We start from the raw sequence: 23,740 nt of genomic DNA, 5'->3' as shown, positions 1-23,740 counted from the left end.
ATGTTGGGGATTCCCCATCCTCCCTCTGAGGTGGGGAGGTGCAGGTATTTGGCGCTTATTCTTGGGTTTTTTTGTGAGAAGATAAAAGAGTGTAGTTTTCTCTGCTATCTGCAGAGTTGGGTTGGGGAATCCAGATTGGGAGGGTTTGGAATAGGTAGGTTAGTTTTGGGAGGGTGATCATTTTGATCATGGCTATTTTGCCTGAGAGAGTGAAATTCATGTTGTTCCATCTCTTTAGGTCTTTGTTAATTTGTCACCACAGGGGCTTGTAGTTGTGGAGGTACAATTTCTTGAGGTTTTTGGTTATTTGTACCCCTAGGTATCTGAACTTGGTGTGGCAAAGTTTTATCTTGGTGACATTAGTGAGTTCTTTTTGGGTGTGAGGAGGGGTGTTGAAGCACATAGCTTCTGACTTTTCAAAATTTACCTGTAGGCCCGACACCATTGCAAATGTGTTGAGTTCTCTGATTAGGGAGGTTGCTGTGCTTATGGGGTCTGGTGTTGTGACCATTAGGTCATCTGCAAAGAGCCCTGATTTATAGCTTCTGCCTTTTATTTCCACTCCCTTGATGTCTGTGGCTGCTTGGATTCGGATTGCTAGGGGTTCCAGAGCCAAGATAAATAAGAAGGGAGACAGTGGGCATCCTTGTTTCATGCCTCTTTGGATTGCTATAGTATTAGAGTCCATATTGTTAGTTCTGCATTTTGCTGAGGCTTGGGAGTATATTTGTTTGAGGATTTGTAGGAAGGTGAGTGTATGATTTTGAGTGGCCCAAAGCTTAGTTTGGGGACCATACCTCCAGCTCCTTATTTTGTAATTTTCACTTGGAGCCATGCGTTAAAAGAGTTTTGTACAGAAACAATCCTTTCATAAAACTGAAGATAGCAAGGATTGAGTCAGGGGTCTTCTGCATGCAAGGCAGGAAACTTACTTTCTGGGGACATGCTGTGGGGAAGACGGCAGGACCCCAGTGTTTGGGGTTTGGATAAGGGACACCCTAGGCATATGTCCCTGCGTAGCCATGAAGGTAACTGGAGGTTACTGAATCAGACCTTCTATGTTCAACCTACCTCACAGAGTTTTTGTAAAGAGAAAATTAGGTAACCCTCTCATCTGTCCACTTTGTCGCACTGGATACAAATTGAACTAAGAAGAACAGCTGGGGCAAAAGAAGACATACAAATCATCATTTGTACATTCAAAGATATTGCTTCCTTTTTGAATGAGAGCAGTCTTAAGAAAGAATGTGAAACTGTTTCATTCTGCTGGGGTATGGCAGATATTCATAGTAGATGGGCTCGCTGGGAGATGAAGTGCTCCATTTGAATGCAGAATGGCCTGTTGTCTGTATGGTTCATGAAATTAAAATACCAAGAGAGAAATTGTTCAGTTGTTCTGCATTATATTTGAAGAAGTTGTCCAGAGCCCAAGTGAATTGGAAGAATAAATTTTAATAGGAAATATCGAGAGGCAGAAATTAAGAAATGAACTCTTTTAATAGAAACAGAGAAAGCACTTTATTCATTCCCCTCCCCAGCCCCTGCTCCCCCCACAACCCAATACATTTAAAGTACACCGATTGAACTGTGTTTGTAAGAAAAATAGAACCTCTCCTCTTCTCAAGCAGAGAACTCGCATATGAGACTAGCAGCTGCTCCACAAACCTTCCCTAGCTGGGCAATATTGACAGAGACACGAGCTGCAGGAATACATTTGTAGGTGCTTTTGTGGCCAGATCCAGGCACTGCCTGAGGGGGTTTACATATAGGAAAATAAACGGTGGAAGATAAGGAAGGGGATATAATTCAATAGCAGGGACCTATTGCCATTACCTGGAGCACAGGCTTCCAAACACCTTGTAGGTTTAGGTGCGTTCTGTGCACCTGTTCATATTCACCATTAAGCATCTGCCATCTCCTTTGATCTAATATTCAGATCACAGGGTCTTATGCCAGTGAGACTGCACATCTTGCTTGCTTCTTTCTTCCTTTTTCCTTGTTCTGAGGACAAGAATATTTCAGCCCTGGTCAGAGAGCAAGAGAAGGAGATTTCACACATCCCATTTGCTAAGCATTTAAATAGATGCATTCTCTTTGGTAGGCAGAGCATGGAAGAAAACCATTTCTCATCTTACAGAGGCTAGGATTATTAGAAAAGGAATTAAGGTAGCTTTGAGTAAAGGTACAGCAGAGTAGCCTTTAAGCAGAGGTAATCTCATAATGGCAAAACAGTATGGGGAATAGATGTGAAATTTAATCCTTCCTGGGATATGATGGTGCCAAGATTTAACCTGGAACCATTCAATATTCAGCCACTTGACCTAAGGGAAAAAACTAAATACGGACTAGGAGACGTTGTGTATTTGTTACTTATTAAAAATCTCTCCCCCTCCCCACCCCCGCACCCCGGTTGCTTACCGCAATAAAGCAAAGCAAACAGGTTTTTTTTTAAAGATGAAAGCAGAGCATTTAAAAAGAAGCAACAATTAATTATCTAAGGGACCAGCAAAATAACAACAGCTTGGAAGGCCAGGATCATCTTATTATTATATATTGCACTTGTTAGTCACTTTTTAAAAAGATGAAAAGGGACTTAAAGGGACTTACCCCCCAAAAAAGCCTGCCAAAAAAGCAAGGTATTTTCAAGAAAAATGAAACATATTTATGAAAATAAATCTAGTCTTAGTCATTTAGCTGACTGTGAAAACCAACAGTTCTGGCACAAGTTCCACCTGTTTTGCTATTTAAGAAAATGTTTTTTAGTTTAGATGTTTTTAAAAAATAAGATGAAAAATGCGTGTTCTTTGTAGTTTTGCAAAATATGCTCATTAACCACATGAAAGGTACTCCCTGATGTTATTTTTTAATTTAACTTCCTAGTTTTCAATTGACTGACGATTTTGACAGATATTTCTGAGCACTTGGGGTCAAAATTATTATTATTATTTATTAAATTTGTATACTTCCCTATACCGTCAGATCTCAGGGCAGTTCAAAAGATAAAATCTCAATATAAAAACACAAAATACATAATCAAAATAAAAACCAAAACAACCCAATAACACCCCCCCCACCCATTTTAAAAGGCCATTGGATGTCAATCAGCTAAAGGCCTGGTTAAAGAAGAACATTTTTGCCTGGCGCCTAAAGGTGTGTAATGAATGCACCAGGCCAACCTCCCTGGGGAGAGCATTCCACAAACGGGGAGCCACTGCAGAGAAGGCCCTGTTCTCGTGTTGCCACCCTCCGGACATCTCGTGGAAGAGGCACATGAAGAAGGGCCTCAGAGGATGATCTCAGGGTCCAGGTAGGTTCATATGGAAAGAAAGCGAAAGAAAGCAATTTAAAACAACCGTTGTCGAGACATTTCATTCCGAATCTGCTAGATAGAGCCAGACAGAGGATAATAACAGGTGGGTGCTTTGCCCTCCCCCCAAACATAAATCCTGGCTATGTTCATGGGCCCAGATAAGCAACAAGCAAACACAGCTGGCACTGGAGCACCAGCCCTGGAGAATGGGAATGGGCAAAGGTGGGAGGGCTTCCTCCTGTCCCCTCAGCAGTTGCTTCTCCACTCCACCTAAAGGGAGGACCAGCTCTGTGGGATTGTTAAATCTGACGTAGCTGATTTTACCAAACACACATTGTTTTGCCTTTCAGATTATATTTTTATTCAGTTTTATGAAGCAAACACACATATTTTAGCAGGAAATTAATAAAATGGAAATATAGTTTTTAAAAATATCATCTCAAATAAATATTTTGGATCTTAAGATGGTGGGGTTTTTTACACTAATACTCAATAAACATTGCCCAACTTGGCTTAAATGTGTTAAATTTCTGCCTTCCTTTCCCACTTTTGAATAGCTTGTAAACATTGCCATAACGGTGTACTAATATAGTTCTGCTTTATATTTTGTTGGATTTGAGCCTTTATGCCATTATTAGCCACTATACAATACAATCTTACTGCCAGTTAGACTGGATATCCGTTCTCTAACAGAACCTGGTGTTAAAAGGATTGTTTCCTTTTTGTTAGCAGTTAATAAAAATAAAACAGGCTCTAGGTCAAATTGCACACTCCTTATTCTCTCTAGTCTGTTTCACTTGGCTACTGTAACTTGGCCACTATATGTGGATTTAGCTAGCAGTACTTTTTCTCAGTTAAGTTCCAGTTATATTAGGAAGTCTTTCAGAGGGCAGATACAATTTGGTCATCATCTTGGTCATAATTTTATTTATCATTTTATTATAACAACATTTGAATATATTTTCCAAATATACGATTGTGTATTAAACACTATTAGAACTCCTAAACGTGACTGCACCTGCAACATTTCACTCTTTACTGGTTCTTCCACACAATAAAATGTAAGAAAGGTTTTATAAAGATTTTACATAAGAGGCTTTCTGCAGCTGGGAAGATGTTTTAAAAACTTGTACTGCTTCTTAGATTGAATTATTTACATCTCAGCTGTCTATGACATTATCTCAGCTGCAGATATTCATACCGGAGAGGGAATAATCAGTATTGAGTAATCATTTTATTTATTCAAGTGACTGAAAATACATTTCTGAATAAATCCATATACCCCACCTCTCTCTCTCTCTCTCTCTCTCTCTCTCTCTCTCTCTCTCTCTCAACAGATAGAAGTTTCCTAACTGAATCTTTACTGAAATCTATGGGTTCAGCTATACAGCTGCAAATAAAACGTTTTACCAGTAAGTGTGTTTTAAGTGCAAGATACAATGTGACACTAGATGGCGATGGTGAGCCTTATGTAAAATTTGATGTATTTTTAAAAAACGCATGTTCAGAATGGTTTTTATATGTGTATAGATTCCACCTATATCATACATAACTACCGCTACTGGAAAATCAGCAAGGCTAATTCTTCCAGAATTGTCCCAGACCCTGAAAAATTTGCTAAGTACAAAATGCTGTTCTATATATTTTAATTTCTTTACTTTCTACCAAGTTTGCCATATTACAGCAAGGTTCCACAGGTATTCTTTATTTTTGCTCCTCCTCCACCGAATCTGTTATCATCTCCCTTTGTAATGTATAGGCTGACTATGGGTTATCCAGCTTAAAATCTTCCTGTTAAGTGTACTCCACTATGACAGCCAATGGGTTCGTGGGGATGAAGGCTTTTAAGAACACCTGTCTTCTCAGATAGCCCTACCTATCCTTCTAGGGGCAGAACTGCAGAGGAGGTGAGTAGAACCAAGTGTAGCTGTGCATGTGTGGGTGGAATGTCTCCTGTGAACAGTTGCATAGCGTGGGGGTGCAGGGGGGGCCAGCCACACCGGGCGCAACATCTGGGGGGGGGGCGCGCGGAAGAGACTCGAGTGCTAAAATCCACGGGTTAGGGGGCACAAATTACTTGCCTTGCCCCGGGTGCTGACAACCCACGCTACGCCACTGCCTGTGAATGTAGGAGCCAACTCCCAGGGGCTGGGGTCCCTTTGCCCCTCCTCCACTAAAATTATTGAAGGGGCCAGCCCACTAAGTTGATGGGCATTGCTATTCAAATTGTGTTCATGCACAGGATCATGTGATCAATTATGTGGAACGGGGCTTACCCCCAATCTTTTATTCAAGTTGGCACCCCTGCTTGCAGAGGTGGGAATCTCAGAGGGCACTTCTTGGTGAGAGGAAGGAGGAACAGGGAGAGGGTGCAGTTCCATCCATCTCTGAGTGGGCATTGCAACCTGGGTGGAAGTCAAATTGCTGCAAGCAACAATGAATGCTTTCGTTCTCTCCTGGTATTGCAGTAGCTTTTCAGTAGAGGGATTGATAGTTTGGCAACTGTGAGGGAGATAATGGATTAGGTGGATGGTATGTGAAGTGAAGGAGTAAAACGGAATGAGTTTGCATTGGATGATGGCAGCATTGTATGAATTGTGCAGTGTGATGGGGTAGGAGTCAGCAGGCTGAGTGCTGCATATTCCAAGTCTGGATGTGATTAGGCAAGAGGGAGGCTGAAGAGGGAAGAGTTCCCTGACTCTTGAGATGTCTTCAAATGGGCTGCTATGAGCTGGGGGAATCTCCAGATTTAATTACTGAATGGCTAAATTATTCAAACTAAAAATGTAATGGGGTCACTGCTGACAGAGAAAGCCAGCTCTGAAGCTGTACAGGCAGCACAGAATTATCTGATGAGTGTAGTGAAAGACAATTCAAAGAAAAACGCATTGGCTGCATTTGGGCATGACACCACACCAAGCAAAGCCACTGTGGTACTTTCCAGACACTATTGGACTCTTGACTCCTGACAATGGCTGGACCCAGACCCAGCCAGCATAGCCACTTGTCAAGGAAGATGGGAGCTGTGGTCCAACAATATCTGTAGCATACCATGCTGGCTATATCTGTACTAAAACATAGCTGAATACAACTTGAATGAGCCACAGTGAGGCTTGTGCACTCCGCACTGCCCCAACAGCTACAGGGAATGTGGAAGCTTTGGCTTCCATTTTGGCTTGTCGTGAAGTTCAAAGTTTCAAACTCTGGCTAATATTAACTATGGTTTATTTGAAGCAAGTCAACTTCAAACCACAGTTTGGATGACACTGCAAACTGTGGTTAGGCAGAAATGGAAGGAGAAGCTTCTAAACTCTTCCTTGTGGCTATGCAGAAAGAAGATGCCAATCCAAGGCTCACCATAGCCTTCTCCGTTCATACTGAAGTTTGGTTTTCTAAGGGGACTACATACAACCAAATGTGAGCGATTTTTGTTCTCTCCCCGCCCCCTGCCATGAAAAGGCATTGCTGTTGCTGTTTTAAATTTAGAATTGGGAACATTTCGAACATGACCCCAAGCAAAAGTCTATGAAAAGAATGGATAACTTGAGCCAGAGACCACACCATGGTACCACTCACTTTGCCTTCTGATACTCAATAAATGAGAGTTTGATTTCTTCACATACATCATCTTAAAATGAGATTTTTATTTGTATTTATTCCATAAACAATATAACAAAACTCAGCAAGTTAACAGTATGACGTTTCCACCGTACAGAGTCAGTCACAAATATTTAAAACCTTTGCAACAAGAACAACAAAACCAAAAAAATCTTACAAGAATAATTTACAAGAGAATCTATAAAACAGCAAAGCGCTCACAATTTTTTTCCAGTTTCCTTTACACAATATCACTACACTCTTTCACGACAATTTCTTTTTTATTACAAAATTCCCAACAAAAAGTTTTAAATTTTTTTTCTTTGTATTTTGGTTTTTAAAACCAGAAACCTTTTAAGTGTACATCCTTTTATTAGCACCCGGAGGGGGTGCCAAAAAGGGGAAACCTCACACATACAATCACTTCACAGCACTTTTCTAAGAAAAATATACACTTACAAAATATTTTACAAATTGGCACACTTAAAAATATACAAGATTTTGTAGGCGTCTTAGAGTGATCCTTAAGAATTATACTTCAATTGACTCTACAGAATATTTATAAAGCTCATTCTAAAAGAAGAAGAAGAAGAAGAAGAAGAAGAAGAAAGGCAAATTATCCCCAAAACATGTTAAATTTGCAGTGTGTACACTGTTAAAAACAGAAATGGATATGTTACATTCATTTCAAGGGCCATATAGGGCTTCCATAATACTCAAGGGGAATAAAAGTTTTCTTTAGCACCATAAAACAGTAAGCAACTGAATAAAGAGGTGCCTCTGGTTCTATGGAAGTTAAACTTAAGGAGCAGTACATTCAAATCTCTGTAGGCAGCAATTAAAAGTGCCCACAGCCAGGGCTGCGGGTTACGAAACAGAGCATCTCCTTAGATTTCTACCCTGCTTCCTACTGGGAGTAAAAGACAAAAGGGAGTTTTAACTGGGTCTTCCCTTACCTATCTCACAGTTTCTAAATACACCCCCTTTGTGCTTCTGATTCTGTCTCTACAAGGGTAGTGGTAACTAAAAACGGCTATTTCTTTCTTCCCTTTCTCCGCACCGTGTTCAACGTCTCAGTAAACTCACCTGCTAACTCTGCTTTCTCTCTCTCTCAAACATCCTTCTGCTTTGCTTCAGCTCCAGTTTATCCCCCCCCACCCCCCCAATGGCTCTTACTCCATTGTCATTAGTGTCACTTAATTACCTGAGAAACAGATTTTTGTTTTTTTGTTTTTTTAAGAAAAAGCCTTTGTTCAGCCAAAGATATACCATACTTTATTTTAATTCCACCCCCCCTTTTTTTGCATCTTTTTATTTTAAAAAATGGTTAGCTCATTGAAAAGAAGAGAGGGGCTCATTCTCAAACTGATATTGTGGAGGCTCAAGCCACAGTTCCTCAGAGGTGCTTGGGGGAATTGCATCATGCAGAGCTGAGAATGCAAAGCTTTAAATGCCATAATCTAATGCAACCTATAGTTCATAGACTTGCCTCTTTCTTAAACACTGATCTCAGTAGCCTTGGTTCAGGCATAATACAAAATGATTTTCCGTAGTTCCACTGGTGCAAGTAATGCTCAGAGGGGCGGGGGCCAAGAAAAGAGAATGGGTGGGTTATATGACCTTTATTTATTTATTTATTTAAAAGTTATATAAGAAAGTAGTTTTGCCATATGGGTGTGGACCCAAGCTTGTGGTGTGGATACTACTTCCATGTTCCCTTCTGGTAAACAGCTTGGAGTGTGTTTCACTGTTTGACCACAGGTAAATCTGGGTCAAAAGTAATGTGTGTAAGCCACCAGCAGCAAAGTCTCTCTCAAGCCACTCCTATCTCCTAAAACTACCCTCTCTAGCTTTGTTGAGCATTTCACATTTGGCAACCTGCTTCAAAGCTTCCTGGGGATTTGGAGTGTGTGCTAAAATGCCTTGTGGTAGCCACAATAATGACAGTTGTCACATTATAATGTTAAATGTGTCAGAATGCCAGAGTCCCTGCTCTTTAAACAATTCTGCACTGTGGCTCTCTGACATCTGCATTGAAAAAACATGCCACAGGGCAGCAGCTTTGAAGGGTCCACATGTCTACATTTCAGCTTTCCCTTCAAAACACTCACAATGGGTGGCCAGGAGTAGGTTGGGCTCTTATCTGCAAGTATGTAGAGGGGAAAGGGCATGGTTTTATATGTATGCTGCAACAGTCAAAATGGAGATGAACCTTGCATTTTTGCACTTGGATCCTAATACCAAAATCTTAAAAAGTGGCTCTAATCTTCACATTTGGAGGTTGAAAACACATGGTAGTTTTGGCACAGAGCTGAAAAAGGGACCACTGTTGGTGGTTTGTACACTTATAGCACTTCTGCCCCTGGGAAATAAGTTCAGTAGGTTTTTGTATTCCTTGAAAAAATCTGTTTGAGCAGAGGGAACAGTGGGGAAAAAAGAAATGTGTGTACATATCATGGGGAATTCTATTTCTTTTCCAGCCCCTTTGAACCCTTTTGAAAAATACCTGTCCAGCTTCAGTATAAAATTAGGTGGCCTCTCTTGTTTAGAGACAAGCCTCTCCCCAAAAAAGCATGGGAATAAATTCAGATGCTCTGGACTAGGGGGGCTAGGGGCAGCTTGCTTGAAAACAGCATCAATTTGGACTTCCAACAGACAAAAACATTGCATTCTCACCCTCTACCTCATATACTTGTTGGCTTTTAACTCTGTTTAGAACCCTGCTTGACATTTGGTTTGCAAACAGTTTTCAGAAGGGTTGCTGGCCTGATAATCTTTGTATAGACATGCCAGGATTTGCTCTCACTTCATGTATAAATGCCACAGGAGTTTTAAGAGCAAGAACGAAACAAGAGCCAGTGGAAACCCAGGCACCACTTAAGAAGAGTTGTGAAGGAGAGCAAGTTAACCAGTTTATACCAAGAGGTGGGGCAGCCGATACAAAAGGAAAAAAGAAAAGGAGAGGACGCCAAGAAGCAGGAAAGGATGTGTCATTGCAGGAATAAGCCAGAGGGTGGGCATGAGGGCTTCATGGCAAAGCAACAGGGAAGGAAAGGGAGATGTACAATGGCAGCAGACACCATAGCTGCAATGTTCTAGATCTCTAGCTTGGGGGTGGACAATGCAATGAAACAGAAAACACCAAATTGAGCCAAGTGGTGGTAGAGATGGGGATGAGATTTTTGGCAAGTGCATGAATGAGAAAAAAGGTGCTTATGACAATGCTAAATTGAGGTAGCAGTAAGGAAGGTGCACAGCACACAGGTTGGCTGTGCACAAATATGTTTGTTTGTTTGTTTGTTTGTTTGTTTGTTTGTTTGTTTTCTAGGGGGGGTTTCCAAGGGAAGGGGTGGAGAGTGAGTCTGAGAACTCAAGCAGTGCAAATGAATGTGGGGGTGTGAGAATTGAGTACAAACAACTTTTAACAGGGTGAGTGGTAAGACGACAAAAGGCTGAGAGAAATAGAGTGTGCATGGGAAGGCGGATACACAAGGAGCTAAGCGAGCAGAGGAGGCAGCACCAATCTGAACTAAAAACAGGGAATGGAAAGAAGTTGCCAAGTGGGGAGGGCGACACCTGTATTAAGAGTGCAGGTTTGCCAATATGCTGCAAAAGAGAGAGCCACTGTGTCCTTACATCCTGTATGCATGTCCTATTGCACATTTAGGAAACACAGTAAATATTGCTGCATGTTTCAGTACAACATACCTTATTATGTGTTGAATGTATGGATCATGATACAGGTTTATGTAGGAACATGGGGTGCACTAAACATCGGTTCAGGGTCAGAGTGGAGGGAATCTGCTTTTGGCAAATGACCTCAGCCATAGCAAGCCAAGCTTTTCACCATGAGGGAATCCTCACCCCCCCCTTTCCTCTCAAGATGCCCAACTGGAAGCAGAGCTGAAAAAGCACAGCTGTGTCACATTCACAGGACTGGGCATTTACTTCTCAGAAGGCTCCGCAGGTACATAATGCCAACCTTCCTCAAATCTAGTGCCAGGTTTGTGCAGGCTGGAGAACAACAGTAACCAGCTCATATCCCAGGGCTGTCTCTGCAAAAGGTGTAGGGTGGCACCTCTGCTCACCTACACCTGCCTGCCCCGTGCAGGGAGTAGAAGCCAGCATTACTTCCACGCATAGCATACAGGGTCAGTTTACATGTTAAGGCTCAGCTCCCCTGTGAGGTGACCACTTTAAATTAGGCAGAATCCACATATGCAGCGGAATGAGGTGGTAGAACAGATTTACCACTTCAGATTGCCAGCTGGGAATACTGCTTTGGATTGTGGGGGTTAGAGGTGGGTAGGAAGTGCTTCTTTTAATTTAAAAAACAAACCCTAGTGCATGATGTTTAAATTTCTACTATTTCTTGTTGTGCTAGTTTTCTACTTGCAAGGAGCTTTTCACATTGGGGAGCGTTAAAAAAAATGTAATCCCTTCCACACCTGTGGCTGTAATGGTACCATCCATTCTACCACCTTGTTCCAGGCTTTTATACCTCACTAGCTTCATGTTCACTAGCTCCCCATGCAGTTTGGGCCACACAGTGTTCTTCAGACCAGTGTAAACTTTTAAACTATTTTTAAAAATGAAGCCTGTGCAGAAGCCCCCACCCTGCCCCCTGGTGCCAGCCATGAATGGCAGTGACACAAAGCAGTGTCCACATGCTTACTATATGTGAAGCAGCATCGCAGAGGTGCACTGTGACATGTTTATGGGCATGGAGAGCAGTAAGTATTTCAGGGAAGGGGTTGGACTAGAGGGTCCCTTTGGGTCCCTTCCAACTCTATAATTCTATAATTCTAAGTAGTTTTTTTTTTTTATTTTGCAGTTGTAGAAATCAAACCACAGGGTCTCTCACAGGTACTTGGAATAAAGAGGAGCACCTAGCATGAAAGTCAAGACAGGGTATTGGGTGGGTGTGGGTTTGTGCAAGCTATTTGATCATGCAGCAGCTGCAACAACACATCACAAGCACATCCCAAGACAGGGATTCAACATGGTCTGGCTCAATGGTTTGTTTCAAGTACATAGCAAGTCTTGAACTTGCTATGGGCCAATGGTGTGTTTGGAGCATCCACATCACCAGCAGCCATTGGCCCCAAAGAAATCCACTCTGCGATGGCATCAACATTATCCAAATCCCCCCACAGTGGGAGATTGTGCTGTGGAGTAAGACATGGGGCCAAGTATGTGGGCTGTGGTGGCATCTCCTGTCTACCCTGCAGTTAGCAGAGGAAGGAGCCTGATGAGAAAGAATACTCTTTGAGTTTGCCTGTTAACTCTGTATTTTACAGCTGGCAGGAAGGTAATAAACATCAGTGGGGTTAGGCAAAGGGAGAAAGAGAAGCGCCTGCAAAATGCAAATTGAGATAGAGGATGTTCTTAAAACAAATAAATTTGCTGGTGGGGGGCACTTCGTATATGCACCAGTGAGATCCTACCAGTGGAAAGGAGGTGAAGGTGGTGGAGGTTTTTAAAAAGGTGGGGTGGCCATCTGTCAGAGATTCTTTAGTTGTGATTCCTGCATTGCATGGGGTTAGTTTAGCTCAGGGTTTCCCAAACTTGTGTCTCCAGATGTTTTTGGACTACAATTCCCATTCTCCATGCCTAGCTAGCAGGACCAGTGGTCAGGGATGATGGAAGTTGTAGTCCAACAACAGCTGGAGATCCAAGTTAGGGAAACCCTGGTTTAGCTGAAACTTGGGAGTCCCTTCCAACTGTACAGTATCATGATCATAGCATCCTACCAGAGCCAGCCCACCCATTAGGCCATGTGAGACGTCCACCTCAGACATCAGGATCTGCCCAATACACAGGGGCAGCAGATCTACCCCGCCCAACACATAGGTGCCACTTCTGCTTAAAACTACCTTCAGCTGCTGCCTCTCTCCTTCCTTGGCCTTGTCTTCTGGCTTGGCTCATGCTTCCTTTTCATCCAGAAGCCCCCCGTGAGGCAACAACTCTGCTGACTTTTCACCGAGGCCAGAGAGGGGCAGTAGTTGAGAGGACCAGGAAGAGGAGGAGGAGGAGGAGAAGAAGTCTAAGCCACTACTTTACCAGTGTTGATCTTCAGCCCTGCTTCTCCCCTGTGTGGATCTCCACTCCCTCCACAGATCATTAAATGTATAAAAACCAGGTATGAAGACCTAACAGCTTGCCCTTGCTACCGGTTGTGCTCGTTTTGGGAGAATCTTTGTATATTTCACCTAGTTTCCATTTGGCTCCAGTGACTTCCCTACCTCTGATTCCTGAGTCAGTTCAGTTTTGCGGTGACTGAAAGCAGAGAGAGATTGCCTCTGATTCTTGGGCTGCAATTCTGGCCAGGGCTTTGATTCTTATTGAACATCCATGGGGTTTCCTCTTCCTACCCTGCGTGTAATTTGACGGGCCATTTGGATCTCGCCTGTTCAAAAATGGATTGGGCAGATTCCCTCTCCAAATACAGCCAGGCTGGTACAAGACATTTTGACATTTGAGGAGGACTCCAAAACGGTGCTCCCTCTCCTCGCCAGGGAAGAAAGAAGTCAGGGAAGATCTACAGCAGGAACAAGGGAAGGGTCGGGGGATAAAGATCAACCTTGGAAGCTGCTGCCCTAAGTGGATCCTGCCACCTGAGGTCACCTCACCTCACCTTTGCTCATGGACGGCTTGGTCCTACATGCAGCTGCCAAGCAAAGTTGTTTCTCCTGTTAAACTTAACTCTTTGCCCTCTTCCTAAAAAGATTGGTAGTAATGGGCTTTTTTTTTTTCTTTTCTAAACACATATACTAGGGAAAGTGTGGGACTTACAAGTAAACATGCACAAAAGTGGGTTGCACATGCAATCAAAACATTGCCTTTAATGACACTAACACCTTCATGCTTAATTAAGAGTATCATCTCATGTAATTTGATGGGATTTACTTCTGGGCAAGCATGCATAGATTTGAGTAAACCCCATTGATTTCCACAGAATTTATGTTTTTGTTTGTTTGTTTTGTTTATTGCATTTATATCCCATCTTTTTCTCCAAGGAGCTCAAGGTGGTGTACATGGTCCTTATTTAATCTCCTTATTTAATCTCCACAACCACTCTGTGAGGTAGGTTAGGCTGAGAGGCATTGGCTGGCCCAAGGTCACCTAGGGAGCTTCATGGCCGAGCAGGAATTTGAACCCTGGTCTCCCAAGGTTGCAGTCTGGCACTCTAACCACACCACCTTGCTGGCTCTCTACTTCCAAGTATTAGTTGTGGGTTAGGCTGTGAATTTAATTTAATTTAGAGGGGAAATCATGACCATGGCAGAGGCAAATTGGTTTGATTTTTTTAAAAATGGTTTTTGGTTGCTTGATGCTTATTTTAATTTTTCCTTTCTATGGTTGCTCTGCTTAGCAGGCATGTTTTTTTGTTTTTTTAAAAAGAAAACCTCTCATTACTGGGTCACACTTAAAACCCTTGATTTCTAAACTTGTTGACAATTCTCCAGACTGTATTCCACAGCTGGAGCTAGCTTGGAGTGGGGAAAGATATACATTTCCCTTTCAGTTCTTGATAATCATGCAAAAGGTGGCGGCATGTGGATGTAGGAAACATATAGAAAACCATGTCTTGTTCAAAAATTAGCATCCATTATAAAATTTACTACATGCTAGCCAGTCTTCAGTACTCACAGCAAAAACCTATTAATCTCAGGATGCATTTGATATCTGTGTGCACATATGTTGATGGGTGTGCACAGCAAGGCACCATGCAATGCAAAGGTGGCCATTTTGGATACTACGGGAAGATTATCTTGTTTTGAACTTATATTGTATAACAATACCCCCCAACTATACCTATTTTTAATCTATTTCATCCCATTTATCTGTTGAGGGTGTTGTACACAATCCCTTCCCTCACAAATTTCTTTACTCACAACAATCCTGTGAGGTAGGCTAGGCTGAGAGCTGAAGGTGACCATGTCAGCTTTATGAGAAGGTTGGGATTTGAAGTGGATATTTGAGTGTTCTACTGTATGCATTGAGCAGGCAGGGTGGGGGAAATGCAGGGCTCACACAATGATTCTTGGCATCGGAACTGAATGTTAAAAGCAGGTAACAGCTTCAGAGTTCCAGAGAGCACAAAACAACTTGATGTTTGTGTGCATCAGTGGGTGGTGGCTACAGTCATGTGCATTGGAGTTGTGATTAGAAGTCAGGTTTTGTACTCTACCCCCCCCCCATAAAGTAAAATTTATTCCACAGCTAAACTGGCAGGAGAGGCACCATTCTGTGGTTTGCCTCAGGTACCAAAATGTGCTGGGCCAGCTCACCCATGAGGCAAGATGAGGCAATTGCCTCAGGTTGCAGAGCCTACTTATAGGGAGGAAATGGAGGAGGCTACCCACTTAGGTCAACTAGAGTCTGCTCCTGCCAAGCATAATTCCAAGCATGCCTCACCTCCCACAGTGATGGCCTTTTATTCACACCTCAACCGTTGTGTAAGGTTGTTTTGATTCTCCCCCTTGTTCCTGATACTGATCTCTATTCCCCTCTAATTCCTAATGTAAATCTTTATTCTCCTCTTGCTCCCAGTGTAGATATTTATCCTTGCCTGCCCCTGTTCCTGATGTAGATCTTCACTCACTCCTTCTTCCCTGGTGTGGAAGCACCATTTTGTGGTTCACCTCAAGTGCCAAAATGTATTGGGGCAGCCCTATCAGGCTCCTATGTGATCTTAGAACGAAACCACCAAGTAGCACTAAGACTGACCCAGAGTCAGCAATCTGACACTTCCTTCTTCAGAATGTAAATCAGTTAGGGCTGACATCTCCAACCTGGTGCTCTCCAGATGTTTTGGACCAACACAGCTGGCTGCAGTGATAGGAGTTGTCATCTGGAGGGCACCAGGTTGCAGAAAGCTGTGCAAGTGTATTGCTTTCAGGGCTGCAGCAAAGCAGTCTAATGGTTAAGGTATCCTTTATCTTCCAATTTACAGGAAGAGGAACTTGGCTAAATATTCAGACAGCCCCAATGAATGTGAAAGAAAGGTCAGGTGCCAACCAGGCCAAAACAAACCTCTGATTACCCATAACTTTCCTGTATAGAACTATTAAATCACCAGGTTTTGTCTTTAATGCCCCTTTCCACCTTTGCTATTAGTTGATCAGATACACTATCTGCCTGAAGGAGAAAGATATTAAAATAGTCACCACTATAGGTGCTTCCACATGGCAGCTTGTTGTGCTCATGCATGCAGGCTTTGGGGGGGGGGGGGCAGAGTCCACATGATGGGACTCAAAAAGCAACCATCACCTTGCCCTTGGAATTTAATTCAGATTTCAATTTCCATGAGGTTTTTATTTTTGTTTTACTTGCTAGATTTGCTGTGGAAATGGTAAATCCCGATTGAAATGTGAAGCAGTATGGGATGGCATCTTGATGAAAACGGTATTGTATAGATCCCATGCAAAATGTGAGCAGCAGCATTTCCACAATCAACTGCTGCATGGAAGCATCCTATGAGCCCCAAGGATATAATCTGGAGGAGTGGGAGTCACGACTGTGCCACACTGAAAGGAACAAAACAGGACTTTGTGGTAAGTAGCTGAAGACCCTTGGTCACTTCAATGCTTTCCTTCCCTCATTGGAAATGCCCTTAAATCCCTAGTCACTTTATCATTTCCCAGTGCAGCAGGTCCTAATCTTAGCTACATCTGCTTCCAAAAGGCTACCCAGCTGAGAGGCCTTTTCCATTATCAAGTTTTCATAAAAATCAGTAGCAAAATGTACAGGCTCAGGTTCACAAATGTATTTTTTTTTCCTTCGAGGAGACTTGGGGTGGGGGGTAAGATTTGAAATAAGGCCTTTTGATAAAGTACATTGCCATTAAGCAGCCAGCACTTATTACTGTCCCCAGAATGCACTTACCCCCCTATATCTAGTCCCCAACTTGACGAGATCATAAAGAGTTCCACTTCCATATTTGTATGATATATGACGTCAACATACAAATTCGTAATTGCATTAGAAATTGTTTTTTAAAAAAACAAAACAACCCTTCAAACAATAATTTCTTTTAATCATTTAGAAAACACCAAAGCTTGGAGCAGAGAGCTCTTCTAACAGGAGAAGCGTAGAAATGGCTACGAAACAGCTCAAAACAAAATACCAAAACAGTGTATATGAAATGCATTGGTTCCCATTTTCCCCCCATCACTATTTTTTTTTTTAGAATCTATCCCAAGTCGTATTATAAAATATAGAAAACTGAGTTACAAATATGAACAATACAACTTTGCTTTTGAAATAACCTTCAGCTACAGGTTTTGCTTGAAAGAAAACAGGCGACGGTTTAACTGTTGCTCTTCATTTCACTGACTAATGTACACACTTGAGTTTCCAGTAAATTTACCTAGAGTGATTTTGTTTGATGTCTAAAACCCTCCAATCAAACACTCACAGAATGAGGTTTAAGTATTTCATCAATACTTTCCAGAGGGCACTGTAATTTCCCAGTTTCCATTTTAAAGTCCTCCTGGCCTCCCTACTAGAGGGCAAAAATTCATGAAATGAGGTAAGTTAATTTGGCACACACATGTTTAGTCATGCCCATAAAACTTTTGGTACATTACAGTAAAAGTGAACTTCATTTTCATAGTGGTTGCTTTTGAAGGGGGTAGCTAATCGTATCAGTGGAATGTTTACAGTAAATCAGAAGGCAAAAGAAAAATCAAGAAATAAAGAAAATAGCTCCAGTAAACACTCACAACCCATTGTTGATAAAGAGTTGTAAAAATATGTACAGTACATCAATTCTTCAGAGTTTGGCACAATTTGTGTGGTTGTTGTCAGTAATAGTGCATCAACAACTGTACAACAGTATGACTTCTGAAACACAGGGAATACTATGTTAGATTTGCTGTTAAAGATGAAAAGTCCCACAATTTCAAAGTTTTGATTTCAGCACTTAAACACTTGAACATATTACAAGGCATTGTTATATATATATATATCTTTCTTGAGCAAGGAAGTGGTGGGGGGGGGGACAAAAAAGAAAAAAGGGAGGAACCCAAGCAAGCATCAAATGTCTTTCTAGAAAAAGGTGTCTCTTCTCCAAATACAGGTTTTTAAAAAATGCTCTCTGCTTTAAGAAGAATGTAGTCTGTTTCCCTGCAGAAAAACCAAACGTTTTATGCCATCTTAGTTAGGTCAGGTGGTGTCATGTATGCTCTAACTTGGATAGATGAAGCTTTATGGTGCCAGTTAGGATATAAACAGCAGGGGGCTAGAATGCATACCCAGAAGCCACATGGTGCACAACTAGGAATGAGTTGTCATTTTGCAAACTAAATGCTGTGTTTGTTTGGCTTTTTTAGGGGGAGGGGGGATGCACCACCTCTCTTTTCTCTTTATTTTTCAAACTGAAAAGTTAAAAAAGTCTTTTCCTTTTTTGAAAGCGTAAGAAAAAGGGAGAGCACAAAACAAGCCCTTAAAAATAAAACAAATGGATACAAACTGAAGAAGCCAAACAGCAAGAAAAAAAACCAGTAGCCTTGTTAATTTGTTTTTAACCCCAGCCAAGCCAGAGGAAAAAAAGTTTGGTCATTCTTTTAGGTAGCTTGCAAGAAATAAGTATTTTCATGCACTTTTGAGAACATAAAGGAGAACAACCACCAAAAAATATTAGCAGGTAGTAGGGGGAGGGGGCATTCCAGCGAGTTTGGTGCAGCATTACCTCAGTTTCTCAAATGAAGCCGTCGCAGACGGGTCCTTACGGACCTGCTCACGCTCCGCTTGCTTTGCTTTACAGTTGTCATCTCTCAGTGACTTAGAAGTGGATTTATGCCGATACAGCTTTTTATGGGTGGGCTCGTTTTTGGCTAAAGTGCTCAGGTTACTATAGCTTTTATCAAAAAAGGGAGAGTGAACGTCTGGGGAGTACCCAGCTGAACAGTTGGGACGTCCAGGATCACAGGAGGCAGCTCGGCCGCTGGCTTTGTTCAAACCCTTGTTCCCTGGCTTGTGACTCTTTGCCGTTGCAGAAGAACCACCATTCACCTTTTTCTTGGACTCTTGTGATGTGCCAGCCAGGATCTTAAGAGTTTTCAATTTCAGGCTGTTTGATTCAGGGGGCTGGAATACATCAGAGGCATTGTTATGAGAAACGGGCCCCCACAGTGGCTCAATGGAGACTTTCATGAATCTCTGAACATCTGCCATTCCAGATGCTATGTTTGACAAAATGTTGGACGGCTCCTCAAATTCCCTTTGATCGTCATTGAGGAGGCTGTTAGCATTACCTAGGCTTACTTCAGACCAGCCTCCACTGTTGTCCTTCCCCAGGGCCCATTCCCCAGGGAGCCCGTTAGGCTTCCCTATCTGGATGGAGGTCGGGCCACCACGGTGGATGGATTCCACCAACGCTTTTGTCGCTGAGGCTGAGTTGTTCAGTGGAGCTGCTGCTCTCCCACCAACACACAAAGCCTTTTCGTCATGAGCTCCAGCCACATTCTTCCCTTTCCTTGTTGATTTGGGAGGCTGTCTAGAATTTCTGCTTTGCCCCTTCTCTGTCCCTTTGCTGGCTTTGGGTGCTTTCTTCCGTACGGTTTTCTGTGGAGGGTTTGGGGTTGCACCCATATTTTTATTGGATGAACCTTTCCTCTTCGGTTTTGACACTTTACCGTTGCTGTTAATTTGGCCAGATGGCTCATCAAATGTTGACAGGCATGGGCCCTTTTCAAGAAGGCCGACAGAATCTTCGTCATTAAACATATGGAACTGGAATTGGTGATTATTTAAAGTAAATCCATTATCAGCCTGATCTTGGTGCGTCTGGAGGACCCCACATCCCCACTTGACTTTCTCAGGGTTATTCAGCACAGCCTGGGAGCTCTCCGGAAAACATTTCATTGTTCCCAGTGGTTTGACTTCCGACCCAGTTATCTGCGGGGAAAGGTTAGGGGTATCTGGGGGAGACATTTCTGAAAGAGATGATTGGCGGAACTTGTCAGGAGTGAAGTTGGAGATATCCAAAAGGTCCGTAGACTCCTTCAAAGGTGTTATTTCATCTATGCTTTGCTGAATCACTAGTTTGGGGCTGCAGTGGGCCAAGAAATCATCTGCAATGTCATCTTCACCATCCTTTTCACAGGACTTTAAACTTAGGGAACTGAAGTTGCTTGAACTAACCGACAAAGAGCCCACTGAATCAAAGCTAATCAGCCTCCCGTCGTCTGTGCTTAGCGCACCTTGCTGGAACTGAAAATGCCCCTCTCTATTATTGAAATGACACGACTGGAAAGATTCCTCTGACTGCGACTGCTGGTTATCTGACATGTACTTTTTTTGGTATGGCAGTTTGCTACTATTCAGGTTTACTTGACTGTATCCAGAGGCTGGAGGTCCATCTGCACCTGCACAGTTCCCGAACTCTGCAGCCGACTGTGCAGGAGCCTCCCGCAAATCACCCGGAAATTCCTGGCTGCTGCCACCGGATGCTTTGCTTACTGGCCAGAGGCCTCCGAAGCTGCTGGGCTCCATCTCCAAGTGGCTTGGTGACTGCTGCAGCTCTGACTCTGGCGGGGACAGGACACAGCTCTGGGCGGGTTGCAGAGTGCAGAACGGCTTCTCTGCTTGAACAAGGCCAGGGAGGGGCTCTTCCTGCTGCTGCTTTGACTGCTGATGACTGAAGTAAGAGATCCCAGTGTTGCTTGACAAATCAGAGGCATCTAACAGTGTCTGCAGATACCCTCCAGGGATGAGGGGCACACTGGCAGCAAGATTAGCAGACGTAAGGGCCTTGTCTGAAGAGCAGGCGGTAGCTAAGAAAGCAGGAGGATTTTTAGCAACCTTATCCTCCTTGTGCTCAGTAAGGCGAGAGCCATCTGCAGGGCAAGGACCACTTTCATCCATTGCAAGAGGCTCCTGGTTCTCCAAGGCTGGGGAGGCCTCTGCCAGGCTGGCCTTAATCTGCTTGCACTTCAGCCTGGCTTCGCTTTTGAACTTGATCCTGCGCAACACTTTCCTCTCGGGCCCTTTGAATTCCTTTGGTGAGGCAAGGCTCGCGATGTCATTCAGCTGCAAGCCATTTGCACTGCTGGGCGTTGCAACAGCCAGGGTCTGCATCCCTCTCGGGCCTGCATCGCTATCTCCAATTCTGCGGCAAACCTGCCTTGGGTCTGAAGAACAAGAGCCGGGCTTGGCCATGGGTTGCTCAATGGCTTTGATTCTCTGAATCCTGTGCCTATTGGCCAATTTGCCTTTTCGCTTCCGTGGGTGAGGCAAGGAGACCTCAGAGCCATTGAGATATAAACCATGTTTGCTCTGAAGTTCTGATTTCAGTCGGTTCTGCCACTTCTCTTGCCAAAAGCTCTTCAGAGGGGCCATCTTGGCATATTTTTTCAAACGTTCTTCATTCAGGGTCACTGTCATTTCGCTGGGATCCACTTTGGAAAGCTTGACAAGCATTTGTTTCTGCCCTTTAAAACGGTTGGTAATGATGTATTTTATGATGACTGGGGGCTCCTTGCGAGAAACTTTTCTCCTTTTCTTTGGGCACCATTCATCATCATCCTCCTCCTTGGGTCCATCTGGGTGCCCCTCCTTCTTATCCACAATCTTCTCGCTCTCAATGGAATCCACATCATATAGGTAATCATCGCTGTATCTCACTTTCCTCTTTGCTCGCAGGCCATAGTTCTGTTGTATGAAGGAACTGGAGTGGTCTCTGGGCAGGTACTTATTGCAGTCCCTAAGATTTTGGAGAACATCAAAAGAAGATTCAGTACAGGTGCTGTCATCACTGAAGTCCCCGGGATCCTCTGTGGAATTAACAAGTTCCAAGAAGTGGTTTCTTTTGGGAGAAATGTACTGTACCACTTCTGTACTGGTGCAAGATTTGTTTAAGGCAACTTTCTCACTCTCCTCATCGTCATCCTCCCTTCCTCCATCTGTCTCCTCTTCCCCCCAAATGATGCTCTCCTCAGATTTGAACTGGGAAGTATCAGTAGCCCCTCGAGGCCCCCTCTTCAAGGCCATTCGGCCTTCCTTCTTAGGGCATCCACTGAGCACGTTTGGGAAGAAATTAAGCTGGGCATCGTCCTGCAGAGAACCTGCCTTCTCCTTCACACTGTCTTGGAAGGACTCATACCGAATTTTTAAGGAGCAGACGTCACTTCCCAAGTTTGAGTCGTCATCAAACATGTAATTATCCACATCTTCCTCAGAAAACAGGTTCACAGAAAGCTCATTTTTGGAGCAAAGGTCAAGCAGCTCGATTTTGCTTTCACTGATGAAAGATTCAAAATAACCCCACTCCTGGCTGGGATTTGTTAGTAAAGGTTCCTCCCCATTGCACTTGTCTAAGAGTAATCCCTCATAGTAATTTTTCTGAGTGGGGTCCTCTGAATCGCTGTCAGATTTCTCTGCATCTCTCTTGTCTGCTGCCCTTGATTTATGCGCAGGGAAGCTTAGGAGTTGGTCTGAAAGCAGTTGATCCCCATATCTCATGGTTTCCCCTGTGCTCATGCAATGAATCCCTATATCAGAGACTGAACAGGTGTCATAATCCCTATTTATATCACCCACTTTCAGGCTTATTCCTGGCTCTGAATCAATGCCATCCTTTGATTCGATAAAGTAGCCCAGGCAGGTCCGGCTCGGCTGCATCAAGCAGTCACCGGTGAGGGCTGAGATGCTCCCAGGTTCCATAATGTTGAATGGAGCCTTCTCACAGTCTCCGGGCAGGGACCAGGTGCTCATGCCCTTGGAGACGCATGATGTGAGTGAAATGGCGTGTACAGAGGAGGAGTCATCAGAAATGTGGTCAGTTACGTCAGCCAGCCTCAGGGGAGAGGGAGGGTTCAGCCAACAGGACTTCTTTGAAGCCGGGGCCTGCTGGGTGCGGCTGCCCCCTTGGCTTTCTTTCAGAGCACCTGGGAATGACAGCGGTGGAGATGGAACTGCGGCCTCTGCATCCTGCGAAGCCTTCTCTTCCCCATCCAGGTCTTGTGACTCTGAAAGAATGAGAGGGAAAAGGAGGGGTGGAGAGAAAAGGGAGCAGGAAAAATAAGACCCTCGGAATTTTCAATCTGAATCTTCATCCCTCCATGGAGGGTGGAGCAAATGGTTCCTACGAACCAAATGATGTGAAAAATAGCATTATTATTATTATTATTATTATTATTATTATTATTATTATTGCTGTCAGTATACCGATGTTTATTCACTTAATTTATTTGATGTTACATTTAAAACACACACGCATATACACTCTCACTCACAAATTAAAAACAACCCTTAAACTAGCATATCGTGGCCATGTACCAATGAAGAACAGCACAGCTAATCTCTGTTTGGTGTTTAAATTTAAAACATGCTCTAAATTAACATTCTCACATCAAGCTGGCCACGGACTAGGTCACTGTACAGAGAAATTTTAATAACAACAACCCAGCTATTAGTTTGAAATTTAATTTCCATGTAGACAGACTCATGAACAATATTAATTATTTAACCTTCCCCTATAATGCTTGTTGATCATGCTCAGCAGCAAAATTTCACTGTGGAGGAGGCTTTTTAATATATATATATAAAACACCACTTTCAAACTCTCTTTTTTAACTCACTAAGCTTTGATGCATAATATGCAGCTCAGATCATTTCAAAGCAGACAGCTCCATACACAAACACATTGGGGGGAAAACCCCTTTTCCATCCCATTCTCCAGGGCTCTGGTGCTTTGGCCTATGTTTACCTGATGGTCAGGCTAATTACTAACCAATTGTCAAATGAAATGGAATGGAATGGAGTGAAAAAAGTCATAAATAAAATATTATGCATGTGAATTCTGGTGATTCCTGTGAGCATCAT

General features: G+C 43.1%; 1 protein-coding gene across 2 annotated transcripts in view; it reads right to left on the bottom strand.

Moving 5' to 3' along the window:
- Window positions 1–14,739: 14,739 nt before the first annotated feature.
- NEXMIF (neurite extension and migration factor) overlaps window positions 14,740–23,740 on the bottom strand; it is a 220,888-nt gene continuing 211,887 nt past the window's right edge. For both annotated transcript variants that reach the window (XM_083722039.1, XM_083722040.1), the window contains one exon: window positions 14,740–22,884. In XM_083722039.1, the coding sequence (XP_083578165.1) occupies window positions 18,602–22,884 (4,283 nt within the window). In that variant the 3' untranslated portion in view covers window positions 14,740–18,601. The remainder of the gene's footprint in view (window positions 22,885–23,740) is intronic.

Source organism: Podarcis gaigeae (assembly GCF_964106915.1).
Source record: "Podarcis gaigeae genome assembly, chromosome: Z".
NCBI lineage: Eukaryota > Metazoa > Chordata > Lepidosauria > Squamata > Lacertidae > Podarcis > Podarcis gaigeae.
Note: the sequence above shows the minus strand (reverse complement) of the source record. Positions and strands in the feature narration are given on the sequence as shown.